General features: G+C 49.1%; 1 protein-coding gene across 1 annotated transcript in view; it reads right to left on the reverse strand.

The window, feature by feature from the left end:
- The window catches only part of LOC123481399 (hepatocyte growth factor receptor-like), a 63,229-nt gene that overhangs the window by 5,448 nt on the left and 35,903 nt on the right, over positions 1 to 21,878 (reverse strand). The window contains exons 5-9 of the mRNA XM_045205195.1: positions 8,235 to 8,391; positions 7,648 to 7,788; positions 6,707 to 6,973; positions 1,746 to 1,826; positions 175 to 356 (exon numbers count right to left, since the gene is read on the reverse strand). Coding sequence (XP_045061130.1) covers positions 175 to 356; positions 1,746 to 1,826; positions 6,707 to 6,973; positions 7,648 to 7,788; positions 8,235 to 8,391 — 828 coding nt within the window. The remainder of the gene's footprint in view (positions 1 to 174; positions 357 to 1,745; positions 1,827 to 6,706; positions 6,974 to 7,647; positions 7,789 to 8,234; positions 8,392 to 21,878) is intronic.

Here is a 21,878-nt window from a genome sequence, read left to right on the forward strand (position 1 = left end):
AGGAAGAAAAGCACACAAATACTGAAAGTAAAAGCTCACACATGGTAAATTGTGCCTATGCGCTTTATTCCTGTACCTACATAAAGTATACAATGTTTCAGCTGCAATGGTCTTTGTCAGACATGATTTCATGTATGACCAGAGTTTGTGTTTGTGTGTGTGTGTGTATCTTACGTGTGTCTCGTCCCGTATGAAGTTCCTGAGGTCTCCGTGCCTCATGTATGGCAGCACCACCAGAGGAGAGCCCTTAGTGGGCAGACAGATCCCTAGTAGAGACAACACGTTGGGGTGGCTGAAGTCCTTCATGATGATCCCCTCCTTCAGGAACTGAGACACCTCCTCCAGGTCAGTGATCCCTGACAACAGGCAAGATATTACAGGATTGCTTATTTATTTGTTGCCTTTATTTAACCAAGTTATTGAGAAGAGAACACATTCTCTTTTACAACATCCTGCCATTAAAGTCTGAATTATAATCATGAGTTGCTAGATGGGCCACCAACAAAAACACAAACAAAACAGGCCATCAAGCCATAAACCTCAATCTCTTTACTATGCCATCTTAACCTTAGTTATGTACCACAATTAGGAGCCCATGAGGAGCCAGTCTCCAGGCTGTCTGAGCATTGGGACTGTGACCCTAAACCAAACCTATAGGCAACCGCTACACAACACTCCCATTACCCAATCGAATCAGTGCTCCTGGTGTCACTGCTCTTTCCCCCTCCCCTCTCTTCTAATCTCGTTTCAAATGGAATCTCATTTAGCTAAGATAAAACAGCTGATTGCCCTTTCACTGTAACTACCAGATGACGACACACTCAAGCGGAAAAAGACGACTTGCCATTTAATGCCGAGTTAAAAAAAAAGAGGACAATAAGGCTGTTAAGCTGCAAGAGCTTAAACTACACTTTTCTCTTTTGCAGAAACAACATGGTGACATCACCTACAATATTCAACAAATCGCGTGTCTTTGCCATGACAGTGACAAAGTTCCCCGGGGAACTTATTTTTCTTTAAAGTTCCCTGGGGAACTGTAGGTCACTGTAAACTCAATGAGAAGGCCAAGGCTCAGAGAACAATGTCTCAAACGAAAGGCAGAGGTAACTCTATCGCTATGGGTTACCAGCCGAGTGGCCTCTATCGCTATGGGTTACCACCAGTCCAGTGGCAGATCTTACCGAAGCCTTACAGAAGCCTTATCTAGGACATTAATCTCTCAGGGTAAAGTGACAGGTTACACGATTAGAGACAGGGGGACCCTAATGTCATCCTCGTCACCAGGAGCCCATTCATCTCAATCATCCTTCCACAGGCCACACTGCTGTGACTGTGTGTGTGTGTGTCATTGTATGTCAAAAGCCCAGCTGGAATGAGATGAGGCCCTCTAATGTTATTGTGCCATTGCGTTGTTGCTATGATATCATATCAGAGCAATGAGATTTGAATGAATGAACAGGAGATGACTGAGATGGTTGGATTCTGCTTAGATGGTTAAATTGTGGACATGGTTAGTCAGGTGTGTTTAAAGTGGAATCCATGGTGTGGGTACGATAGCTCCTCCTTAGCATTATTATTGAATTTTAGGCCATGTTCAAGATAAAGATCTAGCCTTTCTTGTTTTGATCATCCAAGTCGGAACCCCTTAGTTTCAAAAGGTTTTCTCTCATTTTGTGCCTGAACAAAACCCTGGTCAAGTGGCTTTGTGATGTGGTGCTTTTGGTCATGCTGTGGTCTGTACTCACGGTTGAGGGACTTGATGGCACAGTGCTGTTTCTGACCGTCAGCCTCTAACAGGGTCCCATGGAACACACAGCCAAAGTGACCTGTGAAGAAAAGAGAGAGAAACAAAAGAATAGATAAAGATCAATTGGGTGTCAAAATAAGCTAGAAACAGAGTGCCTGCTGTTAGAGGAATGCTTGATGCTGAAACCATTGTTTGTTTATGAACCTATTTCTTTAGATCAGCAAATCAATGGAGCAATCAGTCATGTTAAAAAGCTAGATTCCCCTCTGTTGAAGTCTAGGTGACTTCTATGACCCTCTACTTGAGGCCCATTCATACCCTTCAGTTCAGTAGGGTTCAGTAGTAGGCTATATCTCCCCATATCTGAGTTACTGCGGCCCTTATTATATGTGGTCTGGAGAGCTCAGTGCAGCTTTGCAGGGGTGTTGGGCTATTAAAGCTAGGGAGTGTAGAAAACTCAATGAGGCGTTCTCACATCACGATCCTTGCAGATGTACTGAGGGCTCGGGTTACACCACACGGATAAACAATGGTGCTCGGAATTCTACCCGGGAATAAATCATCCCACGCCACCCCATAATCCTGCTTCGGAATCTCTAGGCTTCCCTGAGGGCCGAGTCAAGGGGGAGGGGGGATTTTTTTGGAACATTTTCCCCGAACATTGTGCGGATGTTAATAACAAAGGCCTTTCTCCTTTTTTATATCTGAATGTCAAACCTGGTGGTGTGATAATGTTTGTCATTAAGCTCTAACATGGTGAATACTGTATTTAAGTGTATCCCCTATGGGGATGGATTCGGATATTACCATGGTTGAGACCTACAGGTCCCCTAAAGTCTTTATAAGTGTGTCTGAGTATACACTACATGGCCAAAAGTATGTAGACACTGGCTCGTCAAACATCTCATTCCAAAATCATGGGCATTAATGTGGAGTTGGTCCCCACTTTGCTGCTATAACAGCCTCCACTCTTCTGGGAAGGCTTTCCACTAGATGTTGGAACATTGCTGCGGGGACTTGCTTCCATTCAAACACAAGAGCATTAGTGAGGTCGGGCACTGATGTTGGGCGATTACAGTGCCTTGCAAAATTATTCATCCCCCTTGGCGTTTTTCCTATTTTGTTGCATTACAACCTGTAATTTAAATGGATTTTTATTTGGATTTCATGTAATGGACATACACAAAATAGTCCAAATTGGTGAAGTGAAATGAAAAAAATAACTTGTTTCAAAAAATTCTACAAAATAAATAACGTAAAAGTGGTGTGTGCATATGTATTCACCCCCTTTGCTATGAAGCCCCTAAATAAGATCTGGTGCAACCAATTACCTTCAGAAGTCCCATAATTAGTTAAATAAAGTCCACCTGTGTGCAATCTAAGTGTCACATGATCTGTCACATGATCTCAGTATATATACACACCTGTTCTGAAAGGCCCCAGAGTCTGCAATACCACTAAGCAAGGGGCACCACCAAGCAAGCGGCACCATGAAGACCAAGGACCTCTCCAAACAGGTCAGGGACAAAGTTGTGGAGAAGTACAGATCAGGGTTGGGTTATAAAGAAATATCCCAAACGTTGAACATCCCACGGAGCACCATTAAATCCACTATTAAAAAATTGAAAGAATATGGCACCACAACAAACCTGCCAAGAGAGGGCCGCCCACCAAAACTCACGGACCAGGCAAGGAGGGCATTAATCAGAGAGGCAACAAAGAGAACAAAGACAACCCAGAAGGAGCTGCAAAGCTCCACAGCGGAGATTGGAGTATCTGTCCATAGGACCACTTTAAGCCGTACACTCCACAGAGCTGGGCTTTACGGAAGAGTGTCCAGAAAAAAGCCATTGCTTAAAGAAAAAAATAAGCAAACACGTTTGGTGTTCGCCAAAAGGCATGTGGGAGAAGGTACTCTGGTCAGATGAGACAAAAAATTTAGCTTTTTGGCCATCAAGGAAAACGCTATGTCTGGCGCAAACCCAACACCATCCCCACAGTGAAGCATGGTGGTGGCAGCATTATGCTGTGGGGATGTTTTTCATGGGCAGGGACTAGGAAACTGGTCAGAATTGAAGGAATGATGGATGGCGCTAAATACATGGAAATTCTTGATTCAGTCTTCCAGAGATTTGAGACTGGGACGGAGGTTAACCTTTGGGGCAGGACAATGACCCTAAGCATACTGCTAAAGCAACACTCAAGTGGTTTAAGGGGAAACATTTAAATGTCTTGGAATGGCCTAGTCAAAGCCCAAACCTCAATCCAATTGAGAATATGTTGTATGACTTAAAGATTTCTGTACACCAGCGGAACCATCCAACTTGAAGGAGCTGGAGCAGTTTTGCCTTGAAGAATGGGCAAAAATCCCAGTGGCTAGATGTGCCAAGCTTATAGAGACATACCCCAAGAGACTTGCAGCTGTAATTGCTGCAAAAGGATCCTCTACAAAGTATTGACTTTGGGGGGGGTGAATATTTCTGTTTTTTTTGGTCTTATTTCTTGTTTGTTTCACAAGAAAAAATATTTAGCATCTTCAAAGTGGTAGGCATGTTGTGTAAATCAAATGATACAACCCCCCCAAAAAATCAATTTTAATTCCAGGTTGTAAGGCAACAAAATATCAAAAATGCCAAGGGGGGTGAATACTTTCGCAAGCCACTGTAGGCCTGGCTCGCAGTCGGCATTCCAATTCATTCATGGAGTTGAGCTCAGGGCTCTGTGCAGGCCAGTCAAGTTCTTCCACACAGATCTCGACAAACCATTTCTGTATGGACCTTGCTTTGTGCACAGGGGCATTGTCATGCTGAAACAGGAAAGGTACTTCCCCAAACTATTGCCACAAAGTTGGATGCACAGAATCGTCTAGAATGTCATTGTATGCTGTAGCGTTAAGATATCCCTTCACTGGAACTAAGGGGCCTAGCCCGAACCATGAAAAACAGTCTCAGACCATTATTCCTTCTCCATCAAATTTTACAGTTGGCACTATGCATTACATTTACATTTTTGTCATTTAGCAGACGCTCTTATCCAGAGCGACTTACAGTTAGTGAATACATTTTTTATTTTTATTTTTTATTCTGGCCCCCTGTGGGAATCGAACCCACAACCCTGCCGTTGCAAACACCATGCTCTATCAACTGAGCTACATCCCTGCCGGCCATTCCCTCCCCTACCCTGGACGACGCTGGGCCAATTGTGCGCCGCCCATGAGTCTCCCGGTCGCGGCCGGCTGCGACAGAGCCTGGATTCGAACCAGGATCTCTAGTGGCACAGTTAGCACTGCGATGCAATGCCTTAGACCACTGCGCCACTCAGGAGTACGTTGGGGCAGGTAGCGTTCTCCTGGCAACCGTCAAACCCAGATTTGTCCGTCGGACTGCCAGATGGTGAGGCGTGATTCATCACTCCAGAGAATGTGTTTCCACTGCTCCAGAGTCCAATGGTGGCGAGTTTTACACCCCTCCAACCGACGCTTGGCATAGCTCATGGTGATCTTAGGCTTGTGTGCAGCTGCTCGGCCATGGAAACCCATTTCATGAAGCTCCCGACGAACACTTCTAGTACTGATGTTGCTTCCAGAGGCAGTTTGGAACTCAGTAGTGAGTGTTGCAACCGAGGAGAGACAATTTTTATGTGCTACACTCTTCAGCACTCGGTGGTCCCGTTCTGTGAGCTTGTGTGGCCTACCACTTCGCGTCTGAGCCATTGTTGCTCCTAGATGTTTCCACTTCACAGTAACAGCACTTACAGTTGACCTGGACAGGGCAGAAATTTGACAAACTGACTGGTTGGAAAGGTGGTATCTTATGACGGTGCCACATTCAAAGTCACTGAGCTCCTCAGTACGGGTCATTCTACTGCCAATGTTTGTCTATGGATATTGCATGACTGTGTGCTCGATTTTATACACCTGTCAGTCAGCAACGGGTGTGGCTGAAATAGCCGAATCCACTAATTTGAAGGGGTGACCACATACCTTTGGCCATGTAGTGTATGTGAAGGTAATGCGTGTGTAGGTGTGTGTGTGTGTTCATGGATGTGGGTGTCTTTGCGTGCACTGTACCGGTGTGTGTGCTCATGTATCAGAAGTATGTATAGTATACACAGTTCCAACCCCATCATCAATTTCGCTGATGACACGACAGTAGTAGGCCTGATTACCAACAATGACGACACGCCCTACAAGGAAGAGGTAGGCTCTCTGACGGTGTGGTGCCAGGTAAACAACCTCTCCCTCAACGTCAGATAAACAAAGGAGCTGATTGTGGACTTCAGGCGGAACCAGGCTGGGCACGCCCCCATCCTCATCAACAGGGCCACCGTGGAGACGGTCAAAAATGTTAAGTTACTCAGCGTACACATTTGCGAGGAGCTGAAATGGTCAAACCACATGGACACCGTGGTGAAGAAGGCACGACAGCGACTCTTCAACCTCAGGATGCTGAAGAAATACGGCCTGTCCCCGAGGGCCCTCAGTGTTCTACAGGAGCACCATTGAGAGCATACTGTCGGGCTGCATCACAGCCTGGTACGGCAACTCCACCGCCGGGGACCGCAAGGTGCTACAGAGGGTGGTACGCTCAGCCGAACGCACCATTGGGTCCACACTGCCTGACCTCCACGACACCTACAACACCAGGTGTTGCAGGACGGCCAAGAAGATCATCAGGGACCCCAGCCACCTGAGCCATGGCCTGTTCTCCCCATTTCCATCACTCAGACACGGGCAGTATGGGAGCATCAGGGCAAAAACTGTCAGACTGGCCAATAGCTTCTACCACCAGACCATCAGGCTGCTGAATAGCCACCACTAGTCAGCTACCTGCTCCCCCTGTCCCCCTCCTGCCCCCCCGGACTATCCATCCATCCATTCATCCATCCATCCATCCATCCATCTGTCCCTGTACATGTCTACCCATGTATCCCATACACATGCATGATCATCCCACTCACCTCTGCCTATGACCTGGTTTAGGTGTAACAGCAGGTGTTCCCTGGTGATGACCACATGTTGAACCTCCTTCAGCAGGTCAGGGTGCAGCTGGGACGTGTCGATGTGGACCGAGGCCGACAGGAGAGGGGACACCAACTCCCCCTCCGCCCCCAGACCCATCCCCATCCCCATGCCACCCAGCCCCAGCCTGGGGGAGAGGAGTTCCCCATGGCCCCCGTAGATGGGGGGAGCCCCCCTGCACGACTCTGGCCTCTCCATGCCCTGGTCTGAAACAATATAGCCAAAGGTCAATTACTACAGGGGTCAGGGTTAGAGGTCAACGTTAGGTCATATGATCAGAGAGTGATGCCAGATAGTCATGGTTACAGAACAGAAGAGGGGGAACTTGAGACCTGCCCATTACATGCAGAGGAAAGTGAGAAAGGTAGTTATGTTACTTTTTTTTCTTTATGTCAAAGGTTTGGGTTATATTGAAAGAGGTTCATGCAGGGATGGACAACTCTTGTCGTTAGAAGTTGCAGCCCATCTCTGGGTTATGAACTTAGGAGTTAGGAGTTAAATGGGCAATCTGCAGTTGCTACATATATTTGTTTTACCTATAAATTAATTATAACCCAAAATATAAACTTGTTTTACTCCAATGTTTGTAAACAAAGTAAATGTAAACAAACACTGTACAGCCTCAAAACATTGTTAAATCTATAATTTTGATATCATGGATGGTCAGTCCTTGCATCCATAGCTCTGACTATGAATTTGAGTGTGGTTACATTTCTCCAACCCCATTCCTCAGCTTTTTACAATGGCAGTCCAGTACGCTTTGTTATTGTTTCAACTGCAAACTGCCACTTTAAGGTTAGGAAAGGAAAGCGAGCGTTGTTAGTACAGGGTTATAAGGTCAGAGTTCATGTTAGGACAGGGTTAGTCTTAGGATACGTACCCTCCAGCAGGGTGGTTCTATAGTCCACCGACTCGTGGGACACCATTTCGTTAGTGGGGCTGACGCTCCGGGCGTTTGCCAACATGTCCAAGTGCTGAATGTGAGCCCGGCCGTCATACCAAACCTTACCCTCAGCCAGATCTAGCGACCAGAGAGATGAAGAGGGGGAGGGGAGGGTTGGTGGGTGGGCGAGAGAGAGAGGGAGGGAGGGAGGAATGTAGAGGATTGGATGTAGGGAATGTGATGGGATGTAGGGAAGAGAGTGGGGTGGAAGAGAGAGGTGAGAGATAGGGAAAGATGGGGTAGAGGGAGAAGGAGGGACCAGAGAGAGGGAGGGAGTGGTGGAGGGAGTGAGAGAGAACACCGTCATTGAAGGAGAAGGATAGAGCGCTCCACCATTGCTCCCATCATCACCAACCAGTCAGCACAACATCTCCCACAACCCCACAGCCATCCCAACCCCACAGCCCAACACAGCTAGTAGGAGGTGGACACACATGCAAAAGTACACACACACACACACAAAACCCACACAAAGAAAAACATAATACATCCTGTATATCACATAAATATAATAACACTTGTACCGTCAATGTGCTTGTTCCTCCTTTTCCAGATGAATAGAGCGAGCAGCAGCAGAAGTAGTAGGCTGACACACACACAGCCTGCTATCAGACCTCTGTAGTCCTGTTCATGGGCCAACATCACTCTGCCCAGACTCACTGAAGACGATGCCTGACGCCACTACACACATAACACACACATAACACACACATAACACACACATAACACACACATAACACACACACACAGAAAGGAGAGGAGAACAGTGAGTGAGATGTAAAACTACTTTGTAGATCATCTATATTTAAAACAATCCATTCTAGGGGAAATACTGATGTGCACACACACACACACACACACACTGTAAAACAATTCTAGTTGTTTCAACTAATTATTATTAAGTAACTGGTTCCACAGCCTTTTACGTTTACTCAGCTTTTTGATCAAAGTGTTATCTGAACTTAACATTTTTAGTTGGCCCAAACTTAGCTCAAACTTAAAATGATGTGTTTGCTCCACTTGTTTCATACGGTATGTTCATTCAACTAGAAATTATTATTTGGGCATCTTACCTAAAAAGGGCTGTGCAACTGGTTACACACAAACAGTGCTTTTAACATACAATGTTTCCAACTTACATATTTAACACATGTTGACCTATATGATTACATTGTGCATGTTCATTTATACAGTAATTCATATTCAACATGTCCTCACCTGGGATTTGAACATACAACCGTTTGGTTCATGGCATTCCGATTTTCCTGCTACGCCACTATGTCTGTATAGTAGTCAAATGTTGGTGGGGCATATTACTCTGTTTCAACGTTACTCCTTAATCACTATGATAAATACAATAGTTTTACTTGAGTGTACTTTTAACAGAGCTGAGATTTACTTTGAAGTGCAAAGTACGGTATAGCAATACAGGTCAAATCAGTCATTGACACAGACATGGTGGTTTAGCAGGAAGATTGGTATGCCATGAACCAAGAGATTGTGAGTTCAAATCCCAGGTCAAATCTAATTTTATTTGTCACATGCTTCGTAAACAAAAGGTGTGGACTAACAGTGAAATGCTTACTTACGGGACCTTCCCAACAATACAGAGAGAGAGAAAATAGAGAAATAATAGAAAAGTAAAACACATAATAATAAATGCACAATGAGTAACGATAACTTGGCTATATACAAGGGGTACCAATACCGAGTCAATGTGCAGGGGTAAGAGGTAATTGAGGTAGATATGTACATATAACTAGGAATAAAGTGACAGATAGTAAACAGTAGCAGCAGCGTATATGCTGAGTCAAATAAGTTAGTGCAAAAAGGGTCAATACAGGTAGCTATTTGGTTAACTATTTAACTGACTATTTAACAGTGTTATGGCTTGGGGGTAGAAGCTGTTCAGGGTCCTGGTGGTTCCAGACTTGGTGAATCGGTACCGCTTGCCCTGTGGTAGCAGATAGAACAGTCTATGACTTGGGTGTCACACCCTGGCTATGGGACTCTAGTTGTTGAGCCAGGGTGTGTTTGTTCTATGTGGTGTGTTTCTATGTTGGGGGTTCTAGTTCGTCTATTTCTATGTTTTGCCTGAGTGACTCCCAATCAGAGGCAACGAGTGTCAGCTGTTGGCTGGTTGTCTCTGATTGGGAGCCATATTTAAACTGTATGTTTTCCCTTTGTGTTTGTGGGTTTTTGTTCCGTGTTTCGGTCATTGATACCGTGGACGTCACGAGTCGTTTCTTGTTTTGTATTTTGTTGACACTTTAACTATTAAAGTATGTTCGTTCAACACGCTGCGCATTGGTCTCTCCCTGACGATCGTGACAGAAAAACCCACCATACCAGGACCAAGCAGCGTGTCCAGGAGCAGGCAGCCTGGACATGGGAGGAGATATTGGACGGGAAAGGGTCCTGGACCTGGGAGGAGATCCTGGCCGGGATGGATCGCCGGCCATGGAGTGAGACAGTTGAGAGGCGACGGAGAGAGGAGCAACGGCGTAAGCAGTGTCAGCGTCGGACGGTCGAGAGTCAACCCCAAATTTTTTTTAGGGGGGGGCACACGGCAGGGGCGACTGGGCAGCAGGAGGCTGCCACAGGGCGATTAGGTGAGGAGGCCACCAGGTTAAGGGGGCTACTGGCCCAGAGGGAGCAGGAGTTAGTGTTGCAGAGGATGGAGCTATTGGAGGCGATAAGGGAAAGGGTGAGAAATGAGGCACGGCGAGAGGAACTCGGTAGGCAGCTGAGGGAGCGGAGGGTTATGATGAAACCCAGTCCCGCTCCTCACACCAAGCAAGTGGTGTGCGTCACCAGTCCGGTCCGGCCCGTTCCTGCTTCCCGCACTACAGTGTACGGTGCACGTCGCCAGCCCAGCCCGGCCTGTTCCTGTCCCTCGCACCAAGCCTACGGTGTGCGTCGCCAGCCCGGCCCGGCCTGTTCCTGCCCCTCGCACCAAACCTACGGTGTGCGTCGCCGGCGCCGGCCCGGCCCGTTCCTGCTTCCCGCACTAGAGTGTACGGTGCGCGTCGCCAGCCCGACCCGGCCTGTCCCTGCTCCACGCACCAAGCCTACGGTGTGCGTCGCCAGCCCAGCCCGGCCTGTCCCTGCTCCACGCACCAAGCCTACGGTGTGCGTCGCCAGCCCGGCCCGGCCTGTCCCTGCTCCACGCACCAAGCCTACGGTGTGCGTCGCCAGCCCGGCCTGTCCCTGCTCCACGCACCAAGCCTACGGTGTGCGTCGCCAGCCCAGTCCGGCCTGTCCCTGCTCCACGCACCAAGCCTACGGTGTGCGTCGCCAGCCCAGCCCGGCCTGTCCCTGCTCCACGCACCAAGCCTACGGTGTGCGTCGCCAGCCCAGCCCGGCCTGTCCCTGCTCCACGCACCAAGCCTACGGTGTGCGTCGCCAGCCCAGCCCGGCCTGTCCCTGCTCCACGCACCAAGCCTACGGTGTGCGTCACCAGCCCAGCCCGGCCTGTCCCTGCTCCACGCACCAAGCCTACGGTGCGCGTCGCCAGCCCGGCCCGGCCTGTTCCTGCCACTCGCACCAAGTCTACGGTGCGCTTTGCCAGCCCGGCCCGGCCTGTTCCTGCTACTCGCACCAAGCCAGGGGTGCGAGTCGTCAGCCTGGTCCAGCCCGTTCCTGCCACTCGCACCAAGCCAGGGGTGCGAGTCGTCAGTCCGGTGAGGCCCGTTCCGGCTCCACGCACCAAGCCAGGGGTGCGCATCGTCAGCCCGGTCCGCCCGTCGCTGCTCCACGCACAAGCCAGGGGTGCGAGTCGTCAGTCCGGTGAGGCCCGTTCCGGCTCCACGCACCAAGCCAGGGGTGCGCATCGTCAGCCCGGTCCGGCCCGTTGCTGCTCCACGCACCAAGCCAGGGGTGCGAGTCGTCAGTCCGGTGAGGCCCGTTCCGGCTCCACGCACCAAGCCAGGGGTGCGTATCGTCAGCCCGGTCCGGCCCGTTGCTGCTCCACGCACCAAGCCAGGGGTGCGCATCGTCAGCCAGGTCCGGTCCTTTCCTGCCTCACGCACCAAGCCAGGGGTGCGCGTCGTCTGTCCGGCACAACCCGTGCCTGGGTCACCGGTGCCTAACCAGGTACCGGTCAACGGCTCCACTACGGAGTTGAAGCTAACCGCTCCTGCTACGTCCAGTCCAGCTCCAGCCAGCGGGCCAGACCGGACCAGGGGCGCTATGGGGGGTTTGTTGGAGGGTGGTGGGCAAGCCCGGAGCCAGAACCGCCGCCGAGGAGGTATGCCCACCCAGCCCTCCCCTGTTTTGCTCTTTTTGAGGCGCGGTCGCAGTCCGCGCCTTTAGGGGGGGGTACTGTCACACCCTGGCTATGGGACTCTAGTTGTTGAGCCAGGGTGTGTTTGTTCTATGTGGTGTGTTTCTATGTTGGGGGTTCTAGTTCGTCTATTTCTATGTTTTGCCTGAGTGACTCCCAATCAGAGGCAACGAGTGTCAGCTGTTGGCTGGTTGTCTCTGATTGGGAGCCATATTTAAACAGTATGTTTTCCCTTTGTGTTTGTGGGTTTTTGTTCCGTGTTTCGGTCATTGATACCGTGGACGTCACGAGTCGTTTCTTGTTTTGTATTTTGTTGACACTTTAACTATTAAAGTATGTTCGTTCAACACGCTGCGCATTGGTCTCTCCCTGACGATCGTGACATTGGGTGGCTGGAGTCTTTGACAGTTTTTAGGGCCTTCCTCTGACACTGCCTGGTATAGAGGTCCTGAATGGCAGGGAGTTCGACCCCAGTGATGTACTGTCTGGGCCGTACGCATTACCCTCTGTAGCGCCTTGCGGTCGGATGACAAGCAGTTGCCATACCAAGCGGTGATGCAGCCAGTCAAGATTATCTCAATGGTGCAGCTGTAGAACTTTTTGAGGATCTGAGGGCCCATGCCACATTTCTTCAGCCTCCTGAGGGGGAAGAAGCGTTGTCGTTCCCTCTTCACGACTGTGTTGGTGTGTTTAGACCATGATCCTTAGTGGTGTGGACACAGAGGAACTTGAAACTCTCGACCCGCTCCACTACAGCCCGGTATATGTGAATGGGGGCGTGCTCGGCCCTCCGTTTCCTGTAGTCCACGATCAGCTCCTTTGTCTTATTGACGTTGAGGGAGAGGTTGTTGTCCTGGCACCACTCTGCCTGGTCTCTGTCCTCCTCCCTATTGGCTGTCTCATCGTCATTGTTGATCAGGCCTACCACCGTCTTGTCATCTGCAAACTTAATGGGCCACACAGTCACGGGTTTACAGGGAGTACAGGAGGGGACTAACCACGCACCCCTGTGGGGCGCCCGTGTAGAGGGTCAGCGTGGCGGATGTGTTGTTGCCTACCCTCACCACCTGGGTATTCAGTCCCAGGGTCCTTAGCTTAGTGATGAGTTTGGAGGGCACTATTTAGTCAATTAACAGCATTGTCATGTAGGTGAGAATAATATAAATGAACATGCACAATGTAATCATGTATGTCAACATGTGTCAAATATGTAGGTTGAAAACATTGTATGTCAAATGCATTGTTTGTGTGTATAATTAGCTTCACAGCTCTGTTTAGTTAAGATGTCCAAATAATCATTTCTAGTTGAATGAACATATGAGACAAGTTGAGCGCACATCATTTTAAGTTAACTTGGGCCTAAATTCAGTCTTCTCATAGTGGAGCTAATTTTGGGCAAACAAAAAATGTTAAATTCAGGTAACACTTTGATCAAAAAAAGGCTGTGGAACCAGATTTTACAGTACACACACACACTGGATCAGAGATACAGTATCGCTTCTCCCATTATTAGGTTTGGGAGAAATTAGCTGGAGATGGTGTGTGTGTGTGTGTGTGTGTGTCCAGATTGAAAATGAGGGTGAGTCTGGGCATCTCTGACTGTCTGGGGCTGCCTGGGAGTGAGGAGTATGTGTATGTGTCAGTGTGGAGAGGCAGGGATGGAGGCTAGGGGGTCTAGGGATATTGCCTGACACCTCTCTAGAGATAAGCACTTCACACTGAAAATCGAGTATGGTTTAAATGCCAGGATGTTATACTCATTTCGGCTCTTCATCTAGTAGAATTAGATGCACAGTTTTCCACAATGTATTGGAAGAGGTGGGCTGCGAGTGATATGCCCTAGTTCTCTTCAAATAGCCAAAAAACAAAACTAGGCTAAATTGGGAAGATGGTGAATAGCGAAGCTTCTGCGGTGGTGTTCAAATGTAGGCTAAGTAGTTTTAGTTCTCCTTAAAATCATCACAAGTATTGCATCTTTGAAAACAGTAGTATTTTTTAATTTTTTTTACTCAATAGGGATTTCTGTTTTCTCATTGAAAAGTGTTTCTTGTTCTATTCGTCAGAATATTTTGATTTCTGAATGTGTCGCCACTGGGGACTCGGTATGTGGCTGTGTTATTAATGTCACGTTAATCAGGCCTTTTGATTTGAACATATGGATTGTTTTGGTTTTGTAGGCTAGGCAACCTATTTAATTATTTAATTTATGGATCAAACCTTAGCAGTAATTCTGATCTCGTTCCCAATGATCAGTGCTTTAGTTTGATATGCTGCTGTCCGGCGGTTCTGAATTTGCGATGCACCCGACTGTCAAAATGTTTCTGTGCAATAGCCTTTTGATTTGAACATTTGAAATGTTTTGGTGTGTGTACTAGGCTATTTAATTTAATTTATATATGTTACACCCCTTTGGTTTCACTAATAAATATGTGTAAATGGAACCAAATTATCTGTTTCTGTCTTCAGTCCTTTTTAAATTATCTCAATGGTGCAGCTGGGGTCGGCAGGTAGCTTAGTGGGTAAGAGCGTTGTGCCAGTAACCGAAAGGTCGCTGGTTCTAATCCCCGAGCCGACTAGGTGAAAAATCTGTCGATGTGCCCTTAAGCAAGGCACTTAACCCTAATTGCTCCTGTAAGTCGCTCTGGATAAGAGCGTCTGCTAAATGACTAAAATATAAAATGTTAAATAGGATAAATGAGCTATATGGGCTACGGTATATGTCGAATGTGATAGTCTGCCTATAACCAGCCTCAGTAGGCCTATAACTCCATTCCTATTCTATTCAGAGTTTAGATAAATTAATCAAATTGTAAATCAGCTATTATCAGGCTGGTTAATGCGATGCATGCCTGTTGAATTTGGAAAAATCCACCTGCATCCGGCCTCGCCCCAACTACTCAGCTAATCAGGAGCCGCAACTGCGTTGCGGCCGTGGCATACTGCATACTTTTTATGTGCTAAATAGTATGTGACGATGAGTACATAGTATGCAGTTTAAGTATGTAGTACGCTAGTATGGGTATTCGGACACGACCAGTCTTATAAGTGTTGCGTAAAATTAACACAAAATATCTGCGAGCGCCATTTCTCTGCGCAAGCACAAAAGTATTTAGATTTATTAACTTGGTGCACACCATACATACGCACGTTTCCCGTTATAAACCATTATAACTCAGCCTGAAAAACACCCATTCACCTTTTATGGTGACATTAACACCCTTATTTTCTGTAAAGTTTGGAAGTATTGGAATTAGGCCAATGGCAAACTTGATCAAATGTTTTTGGAGGTGTTGGCAGAATGTTTTCTTTTGCAGTAACATTTGCGCTATCTGACCATTTCTGAAAGACAAAAACAATTGCAAATTGTTGTGGACCTGTAAACAGATCGTTTAATATAATAATGTTTTGCATTCACCTTTTCCCTAACCAAAATATGCTGCGCTGCCTGCGAATTCTGAAATATTGTCTACTTGAAAAAAGAAAGAAAACTACAGTAGGCCTACTTACAGTATGTTATAAACCGCACACCCTGTCCGATGCATAGAGCAAAAACGAGAAATTGTAATAGCCTAACTAATAGTCCCAATTAAATGATAGATGCGCATGGTCATTTGGTGTATGGTTACTACAGGAATATAAACTCATCATGGCCAGAAAAGGAGAGGAATTCTATTCTGCAATGGTTATGATATATGTATTATGTATAATGTTTATAAATTAAATATTGTCTACGCAATACATTTTACATTACAGTACTCAGACGTAGCCTAAAAACGTCAGTGGAGAAGGTGAGCATAGAGCAAAATAGGCTACTTGAAATAGCTTATCTATTTACTACTGTGAAGTGGGTCCAATTAAATTGGAGATGGGATGAATGGTTGTCACGGTTTCGGCCGAGGCTGCTCCTCTTCCTTGTTCGGGCAGGCTTCGGCGGTCGTCGTCCCCGGAGTACTAGCTGCCACCGTTCGATGTTTCATGTTTGTTTGGTTTTGTCTGTTTGTACACCTGTCCCTTGTTAGTGTTTGATTTGGTTGCCTATTTAGTTTTCGTGTGTGGGGGCAGGTGTTATGTGGTATTGTTTATTGTCAAGCTGTTGCTCTTGTTGTATTTACTCTCGTGTGTTGTTTTTCCGAGAGTCCGCACTGTGTGCGCGTTCTTCATTTTACGCACTGTGTGTGTTGTGCGTATTTTGTATTTTGCCTCCCGGTTGGGTTGGCTGTTCGCCTGTTTGGTGCTGCCTTTTCTTCACTAAAGTCTGTTGACGTACGCCCGTGTTTCCTGCGCTTGATTTCCTCACCACATCTACACTCAGCTACTGACAGAATACCACATCCTCATGGAGTCAGCAGGAGCACCCGCGCCGACAGAGGTCATGGAGGACCGTCTTCGTGGACAGGAGGACCGGATTAACCAGATCGGTCACGCCTTGGATCGGGTGATGAACACTCTCCACCGATGGGAAAGCAGCGGGGTACCCACGCCCCCACCTACCGGACCATCCCCATCGGTCAGTCCTCCTGTCCACATTCCGGAACCCAGTGGGATCCGGCTCTCGCCTCCCGAGGGCGTACGGCGGCTCCGCTGCCGGGTGTCAAGGGTTCCTGCTACAGGTGGAGCTCTACCTCGCCACCGTACACCCGGCGCCCTCGGGACACGAGAGCGTCTCCGCCCTCATCTCCTGTCTCACCGGCAAGGCGTTGGAGTGGGCCAACGCCGAATGGAGGAGAATGGACGCCGCTACCATCACTTATGCGGAGTTCTCCCGCCGCTTCCGGGCCGTGTTCGACCATCCACCAGAAGGGAAGGCGGCGGGGGGAGCGTCTGTTCTTCCTCCGACAGGGGATGAGGAGCGCACAGGATTTTGCCCTGGAGTTCCGGACTCTAGCGGCAGATGCAGGGTGGAATGAGCGGGCCCTCATAGACCACTTCCGTTGTAGCCTCCGGGAGGACGTCCCAAAGAGAGTTGGCGTGCAGGGATACCATGTTGACGTTTGACCAACTAGTCGACATGGCCATTCGGTTGGACACCCTGCTCGCCACCCGTGGACGTCCCGGATGGGGTCGCCCATTTCACCCTCCAGCACCTCCGAGCCGAGCCCTATGGAGCTCGGAGGTGCTGGCGCTAGAGAAAGGAGGAGTAGGAACCCGAGGGGGGCCGTCCCCTGCACCAACTGTGGCCGTGGAGGGCACACCGCGGCTAGGTGTTGGGGAAGGTCCCCGGTGGAGGTGAAGGCAGGCCACGCATTGGGGAGTCCTCCCAGGTGAGTAGGCGCCCTACTTACCCAGAGCTTTCTGTCGTTCACATAACCTTGCCTGTTTGTTTTCCACAGGTAGCACCTCGTTCCCAGCATAAGGCGCTAGTCGATTCAGGCGCAGCTGGGAACTTTGTAGATCGCCAGTTCTGTGCAGAATTAGGGATTCCTCTCCTTCCCGTTGATAAGCCTTTCCCTGTACATGCCCTAGATAGCCGTCCGTTAGGATCTGGGTTGATTAGGGAGGTCACAGCGCCCCTTAAGATGGAGGCGCAGGGGGTCATGAGGAGACGATTCAGCTCTATCTGATTGACTCTCCTGCGTATCCGGTGGTGCTGGGGGCTTCCCTGGTTGATTACCCATGACCCTACTATTTCGTGGCGAGAGAAAGCTCTTAAAGGGTGGTCTGCTCAGTGTGAGGGGCTGTGTCTGGGTGTTTCCATAGGGGCGACCTCGTGGAAAGTCAGAATCTAATGCCTGCACTGCACATTCCCCCCGAGTATGAGGATTTGACACTGGTGTTTAGTAAGACTAGGGCGGCGCAGCTGCCGCCTCATAGACAGGGGGGATTGTGCGATAGATCTCCAGTTAGGAGCAGCCCTCCCCGCGAGCCATGTGTATCCCTTGTCTCAAGAGGAGAGGAAGGCGATGGAAACTTACATCGCCGGAGTCTCTGAGACAGGGATACATACGGGCCTCCACTTCACCCGCTTCCTCTAGCTTCTTTTTTGTGAAGAAAAAGGATGGAGGTCTGCGCCCGTGTATTGATTACCGCGGTCTCAATCAGATTACGGTGAAGTACAGCTATCCACTTCCTCTGATTGCGACTATGACGGAGTCATTACACGGTGCTCAGTTCTTCACAAAATTGGATCTCAGGAGCGCATATAACTTGGTGCGCATTAGAGAGGGCGATGAATGGAAGACAGCGTTTAGCACGACCTCCGGTCATTACGAGTATCTCGTCATGCCATATGGGTTAATGAATGCTCCCTCAGTCTTCCAATCCTTCGTCGATGAGATTTTCCGGGACATGCAGGGGCAGGGAGTAGTCGTGTACATCGACGATATTCTGATGTACAGTTCTACCCGAGCAGAGCATGTAGCCCCGGTGCGCCGAGTGTTGAGGAGGCTGTTGGAGCATGACCTATATGTCAAGGCAGAGAAATGTCTGTTCTTTCAGAAGTCGGTCTCCCTTTTTGGGTTATCAGTTGTCTGCGTCAGGGGTGAAGATGGAGGTTGACCGGGTGTCAGCTGTGCGTAATTGGCAAACCCCAACCACTGTGAAAGAGGTGCAACAGTTCTTGGGTTTTGCGAATTACTACCGGAGGTTTATCCGGGGTTTTGGACAGGTGGCAGCTCCCATAACGTCTCTGTTGAAGGGGGATCCGGTGCGCTTGCGGTGGTCAGCTGAGGCGGACAGGGCTTTTGGGAGACTGAAGGACCTGTTTACCTCGGCGCCGGTGTTGGCGCATCCGGATCCCGCTTTACCATTCCAGGTAGAGGTAGACGCGTCCGAGGCCGGTATTGGGGCCGTTCTCTCACAACTGTCTGGCACACCACCTAAACTCCGCCCCTGTGCTTTTTATTCTAAGAAACTCAGTCCGGCGGAGCGGAATTATGACGTAGGGGACAGGGAGCTGTTAGCCGTGGTACAGGCCCTAAAGGTGTGGAGGCATTGGCTTGAGGGGGCTCAACACCCTTTCCTCATTTTGACTGACCACCGTAACCTGGAATACATCCGGGCAGCAAGGAGACTGAATCCTCGCCAGGCCCGCTGGACTATGTTTCTAGCCCGGTTTGTGTTTAAAATCACTTACATCCCTGGGTCCCAGAACGGGAAGGCAGATGCCCTGTCTCGGCGGTATGACACGGAGGAGAGGTCCGTTGAGCCCACTCCCATACTACCAAAGTCTTGTCTGGTTGCACCGGTGGTATGGGAGGTCGATGCAGAGAGATCGAGCGGGCGTTACGCACCGACCCAAGTCCTCCACAGTGTCCAGTGGGTCGGACGTCACGTTCCGCTCGAGTGCACGCGATCGCCTCATTTATTGGGCTCATACGTCCCCTCCTCTGGACATCCAGGTATCGGCCGGACAGTTCACTGCCTTAGCACTAAGTACTGGTGGCCAACGTTAGCCAGGGATGTGAGGGTTTATGTCTCCTCCTGTTCGGGTGTGTGCCCAGTGTAAGGCGCCCAGACATTTGCCCAGGGGTAGCTACAACCCCTGCCCGTTCCACAACGACCCTGGTCCCACCTCTCGGTGTATTTTGTTACAGACCTTCCCCCTCACAGGGAATACTACCATCCTGGTCGTTGTGGATCGGTTCTCGAAGGCCCTGTCGTCTCCTTCCCATGCCGGGTCTCCCTACTGCCCTACAGACCGCTGAGGCTCTGTTTACTCACGTCTTCCGGCATTACAGGGTACCCGAGGATATAGTGTCTGATCGAGGCCCCCCAGTTCACCTCCAGAGTGTGGAGAGCGTTTATGGAACGGTTGGGGGTTTCGGTGAGCCTTACCTCGGGTTACCACCCGGAGAGTAATGGGCAGGTTGAACGTGTCAACCAGGATGTGGGTAGGTTTCTGAGGTCTTATTGCCAGGGCCGGCCGGAGGAGTGGGCGAGATACGTTCCGTGGGCCGAGATGGCACAGAACTCTCTCCGCCACTCCTCCACCCAACTAACCCCTTTCCAGTGTGTGTTAGGGTACCAGCCGGTTCTGGCACCTTGGCACGAGAGCCAGATCGAGGCCCCTGCGGTGGGGTGGATGAGTGGGTGCGGCGCTCGGAGGAGACATGGAACGCTGCCCACGTTCATCTGCAGCGGGCCATCCGTCGGCATAAGACGAGCGCCGATCTCCACCGCAGTGAGGGGCCTGTGTACGCACCTGGAGATTGAGTCTGGCTCTCGACCAGAAACCTGCCCCTCCGCCTGCCCTGCCGGAAGCTGGGTCGGCGGTTTGTGGGGCCATTCAAAGTCCTGAGGAGGTTGAACGAGGTGTGTTACAGGTTAGAACTGCCTATTGATTACAGGAATATTAACCCCTCGTTCCATGTGTCTCTCCTCAGGCCGGTGGTAGCTGGTCCACTCCAGGACTATGAGATAGAAGAGACTCCTCCGCCCCCGTTGGACATCGAGGGGGCTCCGGCGCACACTGTGAGGTCCATCCTTGATTCGAGACGCCGGATGGGGTCTCCAATATCTCGTGGAGTGGGAGGGGTACGGCCCGGAGGAGCGGTGCTGGGTGCCGAGGAGGGACATATTAGACCTGTCCCTGCTGACCGAAGTTCCATCGGGGTCATCCTACGCGCCCTGCTCCGCGTCGTCCTGGTCGTCCCCCGAGGCCGGGATCGGCGCACGGCTTGAGCCGCGCGTCAAGGGGGGTACTGTCACGGTTTCGGGCCGAGGCTGCTCCTCTTCCTTGTTCGGGCAGGCTTCGGCGGTCGTCGTCCCCCGGAGTACTAGCTGCCACCGTTCGATGTTTCATGTTTGTTTGGTTTTGTCTGTTTGTACACCTGTCCCTTGTTAGTGTTTGATTTGGTTGCCTATTTAGTTTTCGTGTGTGGGGGCAGGTGTTATGTGGTATTGTTTATTGTCAAGCTGTTGCTCTTGTTGTATTTACTCTCGTGTGTTGTTTTTCCGAGAGTCCGCACTGTGTGCGCGTTCTTCATTTTACGCACTGTGTGTGTTGTGCGTATTTTGTATTTTGCCTCCCGGTTGGGTTGGCTGTTCGCCTGTTTGGTGCTGCCTTTTGTTCACTAAAGTCTGTTGACGTACGCCCGTGTTTCCTGCGCTTGATTTCCTCACCACATCTACACTCAGCTACTGACAATGGTAGACTGTCCTAACTTGTTGTAGACCTATAGGCTATTTCACAAGTAGCCTATGAAACCATCACAGTCAGAAAAGGTGAGGAATTTATTCTGCAATGATCATGGAAACGGAATACTGTAAATAATAGGAAATATATGCCTATTTCTAATTATTTTAGAATGCAAAGAAAACCCCTAAAATTCGCTCTTATCACTAACGGCAAATGTTTGCATCTTGTTATTATATTTAACTAGGCTACCTGTTTTTTGTTTGTTATGAGTGATATTTGAGTCATATATTACCCATTTGCACAAGGCTATTACTTTTGCTTTTTTGCAATGCAAGACTTCATCCACTAGAAACTGTGCGTACACATGGTCTGAAGTTTGCGGGAGGATAAGCACATTCACCTCAAGTTCAGTTTTTATAAATGGCAAGTTTTCCGTGAAAATTGGCACACACATGTTTTGGGACATATTTTGTGCGTACGCAACGTTTATAAATGAGGCCCCAGCACAATGTTGCTTTAACGTTTTAGGGTTAAATCAAGTGGAAAGTCAAATGTTTATGGTTAACAATCTATTGTTATTACATTCATAAGTAGTTTGTATGTCAAATAAATACTATTTGAGTGAGACCATGAGATATTGGAAGTCTGAGTAGAACATTCCAGTAAAAGTCGAGAGGTGTTGATGGAATGCCAGGAGGAATGCAGTGTTATCCGTGGATTTACCTGGCTAGTGGTAATACAATGCCAGACAGCAGAGTGATAAAAATGACTGTATGATCGATCAAAGCAGGGACCTAGGTGCTCTGA

This window comes from Coregonus clupeaformis, chromosome 19, assembly GCF_020615455.1.
Source record: "Coregonus clupeaformis isolate EN_2021a chromosome 19, ASM2061545v1, whole genome shotgun sequence".
NCBI classification, from domain to species: domain Eukaryota; kingdom Metazoa; phylum Chordata; class Actinopteri; order Salmoniformes; family Salmonidae; genus Coregonus; species Coregonus clupeaformis.